This window comes from Anser brachyrhynchus (genome assembly GCF_964034855.1).
Source record: "Anser brachyrhynchus genome assembly, chromosome: 12".
Taxonomy (NCBI): Eukaryota; Metazoa; Chordata; class Aves; order Anseriformes; family Anatidae; genus Anser; species Anser brachyrhynchus.
The window spans coordinates 12,440,817-12,454,773 of NC_137707.1; the positions used below are offsets into that span (position 1 = coordinate 12,440,817).

General features: G+C 65.3%; 1 protein-coding gene across 9 annotated transcripts in view; it reads left to right on the top strand.

The window, feature by feature from the left end:
- RIPOR1 (RHO family interacting cell polarization regulator 1) overlaps positions 1 to 13,957 on the top strand; it is a 27,916-nt gene continuing 13,959 nt past the window's right edge. For 2 of the 9 annotated variants that reach the window (XM_080552617.1, XM_080552614.1), the window contains exon 1: positions 3,333 to 7,704. In XM_080552617.1, the coding sequence (XP_080408743.1) occupies positions 7,626 to 7,704 (79 nt within the window). In that variant the 5' untranslated portion in view covers positions 3,333 to 7,625. The other 7 variants (XM_080552619.1, XM_080552622.1, XM_080552620.1 and 4 more) reach the window with 7 other exon arrangements.

Below are 13,957 nucleotides of genomic sequence, written 5' to 3' on the forward strand. Positions count from 1 at the left end.
AAAGCTGCTGGCAGAGCCGTTCTGCACCGGGAGCAGGGGCCGGACAAGCCCTTGGGGAGTCCCAGGGGGACTGTCCGTGACGGGGAGCCATGGGCAGGTTCTGCGTCAGGGCAGGGAAAGGATCAGGGCAGCCTCCCGCATCCAGGTGGAGGGAAAGAGAGGAGCAGGGCTGGGGCAGGGCTGCTCCTTCCACGGGTCCGATGGCCCCAGCTCTGGGAGGTGGAGCAGCAGGCAGGAGGCAGGTCAGGGACAGCAGCACACGAGGAAGCGCCGGGACGCCAGCGCTGGGACAGCCAGCACAGCCTGTCTCAGCAGCTCCAGACCTTCGCCGGTGGGGGGAGGACCAGGAGCAGAAGCAGCCAGAGCTGCATGGACCTCAGCCAGGACCTGGAGATCCTGTCGGAGTGAGTCTGCATCTTCTTCCAACCCAAAGAGCTCTTCACCCTGCCAAGGTGCGGGCACTGCCCATGGCATGGAGGGACGGGGCAGCAGGACGGTCGCAGTGGGGACATCCCACGGCGCTGCGGTCCCAAGGCTCAGAGCCCCAGTGACCGTCCCCAGCTGGGAGGGCTGGGGATCACCTGGGGACCTGCAGCTAGTGGGGGGGTGCCAGGACGAGCAGGGGAGGGTGCTGGGTGCAGGAGGAATGCAGCTTGGCAGGAAGCACATCCCGAGGAAGCCGAGTGGTGCCAGCAGATAATGCGCCCAGGCTTCCTCCCGCACCACCGCAGCCGCGGGGCCGGGGCTGCCGGCCGCTATCTGGCCCTGCAGGCCCACCAGCGTCGCCCCCCTCTCGCCGTATTATTATCGTTAGCTGGGAGGAAGCAGCTCGCCCATCCCCACCTCGTGCTTAACCCGCTGCTGCCTGCCCCACTGCCCTCTGTCCCTTTGGCCAGGGGCTGGAGGCTCCGTGGTGGCTCGAGGACGGTGCCAGGAGCTCGCCGCTGGCTTTGCCTGCTTGGGGACCAGCATCTCGCCCGGCCACGCTGCGTCCCAAGGGGGGACTCCTTCCTGGCACAGCCCCACGGCCGCCCCCACCACGGGAGGATGCTGACTGGCATTGAGGGAAGGTCCTGAAGGGCTTAGCTGTCTGTGGTTCCCTCCCCATTGTCTCTCCCCTCTCTGAGCTGGTCGGATCCTGCCCGGCGCTTCCTTTGGAAGCCTCCTGGGGAGGCACCGTGGGGCGGCCGCGTGACGCTTCCCGCGCCCGGCTTTGCACAGATGTAGCTCAAGCACCTGGTGAGCACTGCGGAGGAAATCCCTCGTGGGGAACAGAATCACAACATTTCTCCAGCTCCATTTAAAGAGCCAGGACAGAGCTGAGCCACAGGGGCTCTGGAGGAGACTTTTTTCTGCTCGTGGATCCTCGGATAAGCAAAATTCAGTCATTTCAGCGTTCTCCAGATTACCTTGTTCTCCTGCAAGTGAACTCTGCCAAATTGTCCCCCTCCCCATCTTCTTGTCTGGCAGGGAGAGGACCTCAGTCTCCTATCAGCACAGCCTAACCCTCCATGCTGCAGCTGCGTCCTCCAGTGCTGCGCTGAGCGCTGGTGCCCACGGGGCCAGGCAGGAGCCGAGGTACGTCACCCAGCCACCAGCGGCCCCGGGGACACCACGGGGACAGCACATCAAGCCAAAGCAGGAGGGCTGCAGAGCCCAGACAGCACCCTGGGGTGCTGGGCAGGGTGGGACCTTTGGGGTGTGCAGGGTGCAGGATGGACATGTAGTGCAGGAAAGGTCTGGGGAAGTTGGGCAGGGTCCTGTTGGGGCACAATCACTATTTGGATCTTCCATGTGCTGGGGGCCCTGGGGACAGCGGATGGGGTTCGACTGTCCAGGGCCGGGACAACGCCGTGCTCAGCCCCGGGCAGGAGGTGGTTTGCTGGAGGAGTCGTTGCTGCAGCCCCCGGTCCCCTGCACGTCACCACCCAAACACATCGGGGCGACCCCTCTGCAAACCCAGGGGACGGGGACTGGCGCAGGGACTTCAGGGATGTCCCCGGAGACCAGTGGGTTCCCATCCCATGGTTTCTGTTGCAGCCTTTGCTGGAGACATGGAACAGAATGGCCAGGGAGCCAGGAAGCTCCAGGGTTGGTGTCACCAGCCCCAGCATCTCCTGCTGCCCCCTCACCTCCATCAGCATCTCCCACCCCGCACCCTTCCCTTCCACCCCACAAAGTGCCCCATGGGTTGGCCCCGCTGGCACAGAGACATCCATGCCGGTGATGTTCTCACGTTGCCTCCCTGCCCCTGGACTGGGTTTTCATCCCCACCAGCACCGCGTTTTGGCAGCTCAAATTGTCTTTCTCTCCAGTGTCCCCCTCCTTGGAGCCAGGGAAGTGGCGCTGGGGAGGAGCTTGGCTTCTCCTGTTTGTTATTACAGGATAAAGTTACTCTTTAAAGCAGAGCCAGCGCTGTCAGGGCTGCATACCATCAGGGAACATCGCTTGTTCCCAGCGGCTCCGATTCTCTTCTTGTGCTCGCTCGGAGCCACCACGCTCCCAGCCCCAGGCACAGCGAGGGGGGCACGGATGGGGGGACCTGAGAAGGTGCTTGGAGGCTTCTCCTCCCACCCTGCGAGGGCCGAGAGCAAGGAAGACGGCCTCTCCACGAGCAGGAGAGCTCTCCTGGCTCTGGGGTGCATGGGGAAACAGAAACAAAAAAGCAAGAGCCAGGGGCAATGGAAGGGCAGGAGCAGCGTGTCCTTGCTCAGCATGCAACTGGGAGGGCTGGTCCCGGATCCAGAGGTGTCCTTTGCTGGGGCCTGGCAGGGGCCGAGCAGCTCCCAAGTTGGTGTTTTCGGGGGCTCGAGCTGGGGCTTGCTGGGGGCCGGCCCCTTGGTGCTCAGCAGTGACGTGTGCGCGGGGTGGAGGGGAAGGAAACGGAGCTGGGGGGGTTTCCTGCAGAGCTCCTGCACCTTCTGTGCTGCTGCAGATGTCTCCAAGCCGGGCGGGGAGCCGAGACCCCGTGCAACCCAAGCGAGGCGCCAGGTCCCCAGCCCGCGCCCACTGCCGGCAGGGTGACGCCGGCCCCAGCGCGGAGTCGTCCCCGGCAGGACGATGAGAGGCAGCACGTGCCAACAGCCAGCCGGCTGCGGCATGCCGAGCGTGTGACAGATAAAGGAGCCGGGACCTGGCGGCACTGACACGTGTGTCGCGGGCGTGTGAGGCCCCTGGACCTGCGGGGAACCAGGGGGCCCCCGGGGCACAGGGGAGCGTCGGCCGCGGTGGGAGGGCAGGGTCCGTGCTAGCAGCACGTGTCCCCGTGCTGCCGCTGCTCCACCATGAGGACAGGCAAGCAATGGGGCAGAATTGCCCAGAAGTTTGGGTGGTTTCCAGCGCTGGAGGTTTTCAAGACTGGACAAAGCTCAGAGCAACCTGGCCTGGCCTCAGACTGCCCTGAGCAGGAGGTGCCTTCCGACCTGAGTTATCCTCAGGGATTAGGGTTGGAGAGGTGCTGGGGGTGTGTCTGAGTCCAGCGGTGCCCAGAGGGGGATGTAGGCAGGGAAGAGCAGGGCTGATAGGTGGCGATGGAACATGCAGGACACTGTCATGCTCCAGCTGGACATGCACGCCCATTGCTAACTTGATGGGATCATTCCCACAGGAGATGTGGGCCAGCCCTGGCCACTACCGCAGTGGCTTGTGTGCTTTTTCCAAGAAACTTTTGTACCGGGCAGCTGTGGCTGCGTGAGACAGGGCTGCCTTCACCAGGCTCCTTGCATCCGTGTGTCCCCAGGGCTGGCATGAGCCTGGAAGCAGCCACGAAGCCAAGGGTAGCCCGATGCCTGTCCCTGCCGCATGCTGGGATCACTCAGGAGCCTCCTTGCTCCATGACATGCTCTCACTCACATCAAGAACACAAAAAATCGGGTGTTTATGTGCCTTGCTGCATGATCCAGGCTGGTGGAGCCGTAGTCCAACAGGGACAGGAGATGGTTACAGCCGCTTCCTATTGCCCTGCAGCTTGCTCATCCGTTCTCATTTCCTTAACCCATGTCCCAGTGCTTTCTTTGTTATTTTATTTGGAGGGCAGGGATTATTTGCTGAAGGCTGGGGGTTGCTGCTGGGGGTGCTTTCACATATCTCCGGCCGCTCTGGGAGACCAAAGTGGGGCTGCCTGAGCTGTGCCTGGGCTCTCAGTGACCCAGAGCTGGGCCCGGCGTGATGCCGAGTGCCGGGGCTCGCAGGAGAGCGCGCTGCTCCGCTGCCCGGCCGTGCCAGCGCCCCGCCGAGCCGCGTGCCGGTCTTGTGCATGACCTCAGCCTTCCTGCTCGGTGCGGGACAGGCCCTCAGGGGCTGCAGGAATCCTCTGAATCACAAATACTTTCGGAGTGATTACGCCAGGGTGTGAGATGTTTCCTACGGCGCCGAGGTGGGGATGGCTGCCTGCGTGTGGGAGACATCACGGGCCTGGCGTCTGGTCAGCTCTGTGCCTGTCCCCTCCAGCGGGGCCAGCGCTGGAGGTGTTGCTTGCTGTCCTCCCGGGGTGGATCTGCTGCAGATCCGCCAGCTCTGGGTTTTCTGTTTTTGCTGCAGGGCCCGGCCTTGGGTGCCAGCTTGCCCGGCACAGTCTGGCCGAGCTGGCTGGGTTTCCAGCAGGGCTCGGAGGAGCGTGGCCAGCTGTGAGTCAGCTGGGGCTGCGGAGCTGGTTGCTCACACTGCCCCAGCGCTATCCTGCCTCCGTTAACTCCTTCACAGGTCACGCTCCTCCACCGCGCACCCGGAGGAGCCAGGAGCCTGCAGCGGTGCTGGCTCAGCTCGGAGCGTGGGGCTCGTGGACAAGGCACCTTGCTCTGGGGCATGGCCGAGGTGAACCGTGGCTGCACTGCACGAGCAGCCGGACGTCCTGGTGTGAGGCTTCGGACGCTGGAGGCTCCGTCCTGCACCGCTCCAGCGCAGAGCAAGAATGCAGAGCATGCAGCTGCTCCGGGGCGTACGTGGAGGGAGGCATGGAGCCAAGCCCTGGCCTCATGCCCTCTGGAGAGAGGGGAGAGGAGGACGTGGCTCGAGGCCCAGCCTCTAGTGAGAAGAGTGATTTTGGGGGAAGAAAGCCTCCACGTATTTGTCCGTGCCGTGGATGCGGCTCAGAGGGCTCGCTGCTGGCTGGTGGGTGCCGAGCCTCCTTAAAGCCAGGGCTGGTGCTCTGGGCAGCAGCCAGGTGGCTGAGAGCACTCAGGTGGCAGGCTTTTGCTGGCAAAGGTCAACCATGTCGAGCAAACTCCTGGTGACCCCGCAGAGCCCATGGGCCAGGCAGAGCCTTGGCAGAGGGAGGGCTGAGCTCCGGGGACCCGGTCTGGCTGGGCAGGCAGGTGGAGGCTGAGGAGCTGTTTAAAATCACTGCCCCTTGTTCTGTCTCTCTGTTTCTGGAGAGCCACCTTCTCGGCATCGCGGGATGGTTGAGGTTGACCAGGACCTCCAGAGGCCACCGGGTCTAACCCCCTGCTGAGGCAGGGCCACCTCTTGCTGTCAGGGTGTGGGTGAGGCCAGCCTGGCGGTCTCATGTTGGGGTGCGCTGTGCTGTGTTGGCCAGCCCTCTGAGCCAGCTGCTGACCTGCAGGGACAACTGGACGTGCCGTGCAGAGCAGCTGCGGGGTGCAGTTGCAGACCAAATCCACAGCTGCCTTGCCGGGGCGGTGGCAGCTGCCTGAGTTTAAGCGAGCCTGGAAATCCATGGACCAAAGTGCTGACCTGGTGCTGGCACTGCTGGGACTGGGAGCACTCTGAGGATGACCCATGTGTGCTGAGAGCATCCTCCAGGTATTCTGCAGGGTCTTCTTCCCCACCATGCTTTTTTTGGTAAGGACCCCAGCAGGGAGGCCAGCAGAGTGTCTGCCAGGGGCAGGTCCCGAGCTTAGCAGGGCACCTGTGCTTGCACTTTGAAGGTCCACACATCCCTCTGAGCATCCACACATCCCTCTGAGCAGTGTCAGAAGGGGACAGCAGTTTTCTGCCTTCCTCCAAGCACGTGGCTGCCCTTGGAGAGCTTTTGGAGGTGGGCAAGGCAGCGACACCATCCACAAAGTGTGGGTGGAATCCACACAGGACATGACCCATCCCAGATGCTGTCACAGCTGGCGAGAAGGTGCTCAGTGCGCCAGGCATGTGTTGGGCCGTCCTGGTGGGATGGACACTGCGTGGCGCAGGAGCTTTCAGGTGGGTTGATCGATCCCCATGCTTCCATTCAGTTCTCTCCATGCCTGCCTGCAGCAGCCCTTTGGTTTGGCTTTTCCCTGCTATCCAAGGGTTCCGCTGTCCTCTCTGCCACATTTTCTCCGCCACTCCTTCCATACAACCAGGCCAGCCTTGAGAGCTAGGACACCTGGCTTCCCACAGGCTGTCCCTGGCAGAGCCCCCCTGGCTCCACATCTCTGCTCCGCGGCACTGCTCCGCTCCTCGGTGGCCCCACGAGAGCGGTGGTGGCGCAGCGGTTTCCTTGTCACAGATATTGCCCTGCTCTGCTGAGCTCCGAGACGTGGCAACGATCTAATTAGCGCTTTTGCATTGCAGGGCTCGCTGGAGCACCGTGCTGTCTTGTCCTTGCTCCGCGGATGTCTCGCTGGGGCCCAAAAGGCATCAGTCCCACTTAAAACTGGGTCGGTTTGGTATGATCTAGGACGAGCAGAGAACGATGGGCTTGGGAGACAGGGGAGGAGTGGGACGCATTCGCCCTGCAGATGTTCCTGGTGGCGGGGCAGCGTGGCCTCCTCCCTCCCCACCACGCAGGGCTCTGTGGAGATGGCAGTGGCATTTAGGGCTGCCGGGCAAGGCTGCGCTCCAGGGCACGACACGGAGCGCAGGGTATGGCCCGCGGCATCCATCGGGATGGCAAAGTGCACCCACGGCGGGGCTGCCTTCATCAGGGTGCTGGGAGGCTCCTGCCCTGCGGAGGCTGGAGGCTGGTGGAGAGGAAGGCTGTGGGTCTGTGCCTGGGCTGTCCCCCGGCAGAACGGGATTGCTGTTCAGCAGAGGGGAGGTCGTGGTCTGTGCGTGGCTCTTGCTCGCTGGGGGTGGGCAGGAAGGCGGCGAGATCCCCGGGTGGCAGCAGAGCTGGGCTCAGCGATGCTTGGGTCTCCGCCGCCGACTGACCGTGCAGCCTCGGTCACATCCCTTCCCCTCCCAGAGGTGCTTTCCCCTCGGCCTGCACGCTGCATAACGTGCTTGGAGCTGGACCCTGGGGGGCCGTGGTGGCCCGACCGTGGCAGGGGGCTCCATCCACTTGCTCTCCTGGTGGGGACACACCGGGTGCGGGCACGGGTGCCAGCAGCAGCACACAGGGCCACCAACGCCAGCGCCGTGCGGGCTGTCCCCAGGCTCCTCGGTGGGCACGGGCTGGTGGGGGCCCATCACGGTCCGTGGGGACGCTCGTCCTCACCCTGCTGGCTGTGCTGGTCGCGGTCGCAGCGGTGGCGGTGGCGGTGTCACCGGTGGCGGTGTCACCGGTGGCGGTGGCAGCGGTGGCTCCTCGGGGAGGGCCGGCGGGGGAGGCGCTCGGTGGATCCGCCATTGGCGCCGGCCGTGCCGTGGTTTCCTGCCGAAATCACATGGCTCTCGCGTTTCCATGGAGAGTGGCCGGGGTGGGCGCTGCCAAGCGCCTGTGAGCCTTCCCTGCCTGCTCCCCGTCCATGGGAGAGGAACAAAGGCGATGCACCCAGCCAGGCCTGCTCTCGCCACCCGCGCCGTCCCCTGCCTCTCCTGGGACATGTGAGTGCCACCGGCCCCGACACCCGGCCCCATGGTGGGGGGCTCCGTGGCGGGGTCGCGCCGTCAGCTTGTCCCTGCTCGGGTGGGGACAAGGACAGGGCTCGGCTGCTCCGTCCTCGGGTCTGGACGGAGGCACCGAGCGTGGGCTGGGGGCCCCACCGCCGCCGGGCGCGTGGGCCGAGCACCTTGGGGACGCGGGGATGCGGGGACGGAGGTGACACCGGTGACACCGGCTGCCCACGTCGGGGCGGGGGTCTGGGGCAGAGGGGCGGAGGTCCCGTCCTGCCCCACGGGGGACGGGAGGTGACGGGGCTGCGGCAGCGCCCGGTGCGGGGCCCCGGGGCGCCGGGTGCCGGCCATGGCTGGGGGCTGCCTCCTCCTCCTCGCTGCGGCCGGGCAATGGAGGGAGGAATGCTCGGAGGAATTAATGAGACAGATCTGGCTTTGTTGTGGGCCCCATCCTCCTATCTCCCGGCCCTGCCAAGAAATCCTTTGGGAAGCCAAGCGCCGTTAACCCCTTCCCTGCTGTGACACAGGGCTCGGCTGTGCCCTGGCCCCATATGGATCCGGCCACGGCACCCCTGTGGCCATCAAGGGGACCTGGCGTGTCCCACCACCCCTTACTCCCGGCCGTGGCGGCTGGTGGAGGTCCCCGAGGCTTTGCCATGTTCCCGGTGCAGGGGACAGCTCGGTGGGGTGGGAGCTGGGGTGCTCCGTGCCGTCCCCACAGCGGAGCCGAGCAGGGGCGTGGGGACCTGCGGGAGGTGACGCGTGGCTCTGGGCTGTCTCCTTGCGGTGCTCCCGAGGGGGACATCCCGATGGGGTGCCTGGAGGGACCTGGGGCGGGGTGCCCCCCAAAATGCCCTTGTGTCGGGCTCCAGCCCTGGTGGTGGAGGCTGTGACGGGCACACTGCCATGCCCCGCAGCGGCTCTGGCCTGGAGAACCAGGTTTTGGGGTCCCAGGGACGCAGTAAGGGCAGGGCAGTTGTCCCTGCCGTCCCCGGGGGACATGGAACTGTGGAGCCCCAGCTTGGTGTGGGCGGGGGCCGCTGCAGGGCTGCTCCCACCGCCCATCTCCCCGGCTTGTGCTTTGGGGCTATTTATAGGGCTGCCGTTTATATCTGTGCTATTTCTGCCCTGCATGGGGAAGGCGCGAGGAAGTGACGGAGAGGACTCCAGCCTGCTGTGCCCAACCCACCGGGGCCGATTTTGTCACCAGCATTGTCACCTCCTGCCCCCTCCCAGGTCTCCCCCCATGTCCACCAGCTCTTCTCCCCCCATCCTCTTTTGGGTGGCAGCAGCTCCTGTCCTGGCCCCTTGCCATGCCCGTGCTGTCCCCAGGAAGGGCCCGAAATAGCTCCTCCATCACCTTGGCCTTTGTCTAATTGGTGCTGGTGCCACCGGGGGACCCTGCTTCTTGGGCAGGTGGCCTTGGAGCTGTCTCCTCTGTAACACGCTGCGGTGGTGCTGGGGGCAGCAGGGAGCAGCCAGGGATGTCCCCGTGTTTGGTGCAGCAGGGCTCCGGGAAGCTTGTCTTGCTCCCTGTGGAAGGGCAGGCATCCTCCCACAGCGCCTTGGGCTTTCTTTGCCTGCCAGGACCGAGGCCGTGGCCATGTCTCCACCGCGGGCTGGTTGGGTTCTACTGGGAATTAACATTGCGTCTGGATGCCTCTGCACCCTTGAGGGTTTGACGTTTTAAGGAAGAACTGAGCAAAATAACTTTGCCTGTGGCTCTTGCCATGGCCTGATCCAGGGGATCTCCCATCTCGATCCCTGCACCTTGTGTTTGGAGATGCCTTGTTTGGGATGGGGGAGGCTCGGGGCAGCTCTCCAGGCCCAGGAGAGGAGCAGACGGAGGGGACATCCCCTGGAAAACGTCTGTGTGCGGTGCCGTGCCCACGTCCCGTGGGTCTTTTGGTGGTCTCCCAGCGGGTGATGCTGATGGCAGTGCTGTGCCTTCGCTGCCTGCGTTACCGGCCGCCCACTGGCAGCTTCCGCAGAGAGTCCGCGTTAAGCTTTAATGAGGACAAACGAGCTGGCATGGGCCAGGGCTGCGGGCGCGCTGCCTGGGCGTGTGCCGGGCACCAGCCCCATGCGGCTGCCAGCGGCGCCGGCACGGTGAGGCCGTGCAGGAGGTCGGCCTCGCTTGTGCGGCAGCCTCCGCGGCTCAGCAGCCTCCCTGGCCCCGGGGCCGGGAGCTCCGTAGCTAGCTCTGTCAGGGTGAAGGATGCTGTTTCACCTCCTGGTGCGTCCTGCTCAGGGGGTCTGCAGGGCCGGGGGAGATAGGGGATCTCACCACGCCTCGGGGCTGTGCGGGTGGCTGGCTCTGCTCCGTGCCCGTGTCACTGGAGCGGAGGCTGCGGGCAGGCGGGTGACAAGACGCTTCTGTTGCCAGCTCCCTGGCGTGGAGGCCTTCCTCTGCAGCAAGCACCAGGATGTTTTCTGCAGGCTGCTGGCTGCTGCTGGGGGAAATGCCCCCAGATGCCTCTTCCCCGCAACTCCATGTGGCATGAGGGTGGCAGGGTGCACCAATAGCACCCCAGCGCTGTAAGCACCCCGTAAAGATTCTCCCCTGATGCATTTCATCCTGAACCTTGCCTGACCTCCCTCTAAAAGCAGCAGCAAACAGGAAGGGAGCCGGGGAGGGAGGCGTCTCTTCCTGCCGTGGTGACGGCAGCCTTTTCCAGCCGGGATGGGGCCGGGCTGCTCCAGCCTCCTCCTTCGGAGCTGGGGCTACGGCCAGACAAAGGCCAGGACCCAGGCAGGGACCTGTGGCCCCAAAGTGGGTCACATCTGTGCCATGGACAGGCTGCAGGGTCCCCTTGCTGTAGGATGTGCCACGCTGGGCAGCTCTGCCGCTCTCCGGGGACAGAGACTCGGGTTCCTCTTGCCCTTAGGCTCAGCACTGCTCCACAAAGGACTTTTCCGTGTCCTTGCACCTCTCCTGCCCCTTGGGATCCGGAAACCCGTGGGAATGTAGCCTGTTCTGGCTCACCGTTCATGCCCTGCTGATTTTAGTGCTGAATTCCTATGCGGAGTGAAAAGCCTGGGGAGAAACCCCACGTCGTTACAGGTACCACAGCCATGCCCTTTGGTCCCCACATGGGAATTGCACCCAGCATCTTTCCAGAGCCCTGCAAGGAGGTCCTTGCTGAAGCCAGCTGCTGTGAGACACAGGCTAGGAACGTTGGCCAGGAAATCTTTTCCCCTGGCAGCTGCTGCGTGTGGTGTCCACATAAGGTGCACAGCGGGCATGCTGTGGGACACCCGCAGCAAAGCCAAGGCGGGCTTCAAAATTAAACAAAACAAAACAAAACAAACAGAACAGCCATCCAGAAGAGAGCAGCAGCGACGTGAGCGCTGCCTGCTTGTGCTGGGCTTATCAAAGGGGCCCCTTCCCGGTGGAGGGGACGGACGGACGGACAGACGGACGTCCTCCCTTCCCCGGACCTTGAGTCACGGCCGGGGGCCGCGGCAGGGCCGTGATGTCAGCCCGTGGGCAGGGGAAGCGTGGGAGGGGACAGCCGCCCGGGGCAGCCCTCCCCGCGGCCCCGTGCACCCCAGCGGCATGAGAGCCAGCCCGACACCGCTGCCCGCAGTGCCCCGCACGCCGCTCCCCGCCGGACGGGGACGTGCCGCCGCATCCCGCCATGAACGGCAAGCAGAAAGGTACCGAGCGCCCGCCGAGGGCTTCGCTGAGCTTTCACCCAGCTCTAAAATCACCCGGGGAGCTGGGAGCCTCCCAGACACCAAAACGTGGCCGGAGCGGGGCGAGGGGGGCATGGATTGGGGCTTGGGTTGTGTGTGTCTTTCTGGGGAGGGGAGGCTGGGGGTAAGGTGCTCTGTGCCACGGGGAGATGCGGGGCTGTGGGGACGCTGGCTCTGCTCCCCGTAGCCCTGGCCGAAGCAGTGGCCCCGCAGAGAGCTCAGCGCTGATGTGCAGCAGATGTGGCGCTCAGGAGCTCGCGCGTCCCCACCGCTCGGCAGACCCTGGTAACCTGGGGGGGTGGTGAGATGGGGGGGCCCTGAGGTTTGCAGGGCGATGTGGCCGGTCTTTTGGGGGCCTTTTTTGGGTGAGGGACTGCACCCTCCTTGCCCCGGGGAGGAGAGCTGTCCCTGCTGGGGTACCAGGGACGGGTGTCTGTGACCTGAGGGGCAGCTGTCACAACACGTGGTGTCGCGATAGGTGTGTGGTGGTCTAGGACCTGCCACCTGCCAACCCCCCCAGCTGGGGGGTCCTGGGGCTCCTTCCCTACACAGGGACCACGTTCCCCTGGCAGGATTTGGTGGGGAGCTGCTGGTGCCCAGCACGGCACCCTGGAGAAGACCAGGTTGGGGTGAAGGAGGCATTGGGACCTTCGCAAGGTTCTGCCAACCCCACCAGGATCCTTCCAGAAGCACTTGGGAAGCATAGCCCCGTGAGCATCTCTGAGAAGTCTCGCAGCCCACTCCAGAGCAGGAGCAGGGGCTGGTGCCCCTTGGACGGGCCACGTTCCCATCTGGGGGGCATGGAGGTGATCTGCAGCCCCTCCGCCCCCAAAGGGATGGGGATCCTGCTGGGCGCTTGGTCTGCGCCCTTGCTGGTGGGGACCTGTCCTTCTGCAGGGGATCCAGCCTGCTGGGTGCAGCCACCTTCAGTGGGTGGTCCGGGGCCACAGCTCAGATATCCTAGGAAACACACTGTGCTTCAGCACTGCGTTGGGGACACCCCCTGGGTGCCACTTTGGGGCTTCCATCCCCCTCGGGGAGCCCATGGGTGCCCCGGGATGGGCAGCGGGGTGCGCTGTCACTGTGTCCCCCCCGTTGTGAGCCCTGCCCTGCCCTTCCTTGGGGACACTCCGAGGGGTAAATAAGCACTTCCTCCAATTCTTCCCATTCGCAGCTCCTTCCCTTTCCTGCCTCCCTCCCGCTCAAGGAGCCGGCCAGCGAGGGCGGACGCCGACACTGCGCCCAGGGCTCTGCGGGTGCCAGCGGGGTCTGCGGCTCCGGCGGGGGCCGTGACCCGTAGCACCGGGAGTTTCTCTCCTGGTTGAGTCACGGGGGGGCTCTGGTGCCGCTCACGGTCTCTGACTCATCCCGCTCCCAAAGCTGATCCCCCCCTCAGCGTGCCACGGGCTGGGCTGGGGGCAGGCGGGGAAGGGGCCCGGGAGAGGCAGAGCGCGGAGGAGGTCAGAGAAGAGGCGGCTCCCAGGCCCTCTGCTGATCCCCGGATGCTCCCATCCTCCGAGCTGGGGCGGGAAGCAGGAGGCAGAGCATGGCCAAACGCTGTCCCGGGCCGGAAAGGGGCTGGCGGGGGGCCGGGGCGTGCGTGCGGGTTAAGGCAGCAGGGACGCAGCTGTGCAAACAAGGGCGCAGTGGCTGGAGTGGAGGGAACGGCGCCAAACGCCCGCGTTTGCAGGCTCCAAAGGTTTTCCCTGCGGTGCACCCTCCTAGCAAGGGCGAGCTCGCCCAAAGGTGCCCTTGCTGGGGTGCCCCGCGGTGCCCGGGGAGGTGGGTGCACCCTGTTGGTGCTCCAGCCTGGCTGTGGGTCCCAGCCCTGGGGGCCATGGTGCCGGAGGGCGCCGCGCTGGCCACCCTTGGGTGCGATGTGTCTGGACGTGGCGGTGGGGCTGGGGGCTCGGAAGGAGCCGGTTTGGGTTCCTGGGGCGTCCCAGGCTCCCGCGGTGTTGATAAACCCGAAAGAGCGACCTGAGGCTGGTGTCTGAGTGTCAGAAACAGAAACCAGCTGGGACCAACCCAGCCGGTTGGACTGCCCCCTCCGTGCGCGAGAGGAAGCTGGTAGCAGCATTCTTGGTGTCCGAATCATCTGGAGAACACCAGGCACCGGCACAGGGGCTGGCGAGCCCACGGGGAGGGCTCCGGCGCTCCCCGCCGCCGTCGGCACAGCTGGCAGCACCTGGATCCTCTGCCCTCCCGGCTGCCTCCGCGGGCAGGGCTGGACAGAGCGACAGGGACAGACAGACGGACAGACGGACGGACGGGCCAGGCTCCTGGACTGTGCACCGTGGCAGGGGAGAGCTGCGGGTGCTCCGCGACTGAGGCACGGCGAGGTGCAAAGCTTCGTCAGAAGGCGGCTTCATTAGCGCTGTAATTAGGGGCAGGGGGCGGGGGCTTTGTGGGGCTGGCAGGGGCAGGGACGCGAGGCTCCGTGGGGCTGCTCATCTTTGGGGCTGTTTCTCAGAGGGCTCGTGCAGCGGGCTCGGCTGGTGGCGGGGACACGAGCGTGTCGGTGTCCCCCCGGTGCTGACCTCCC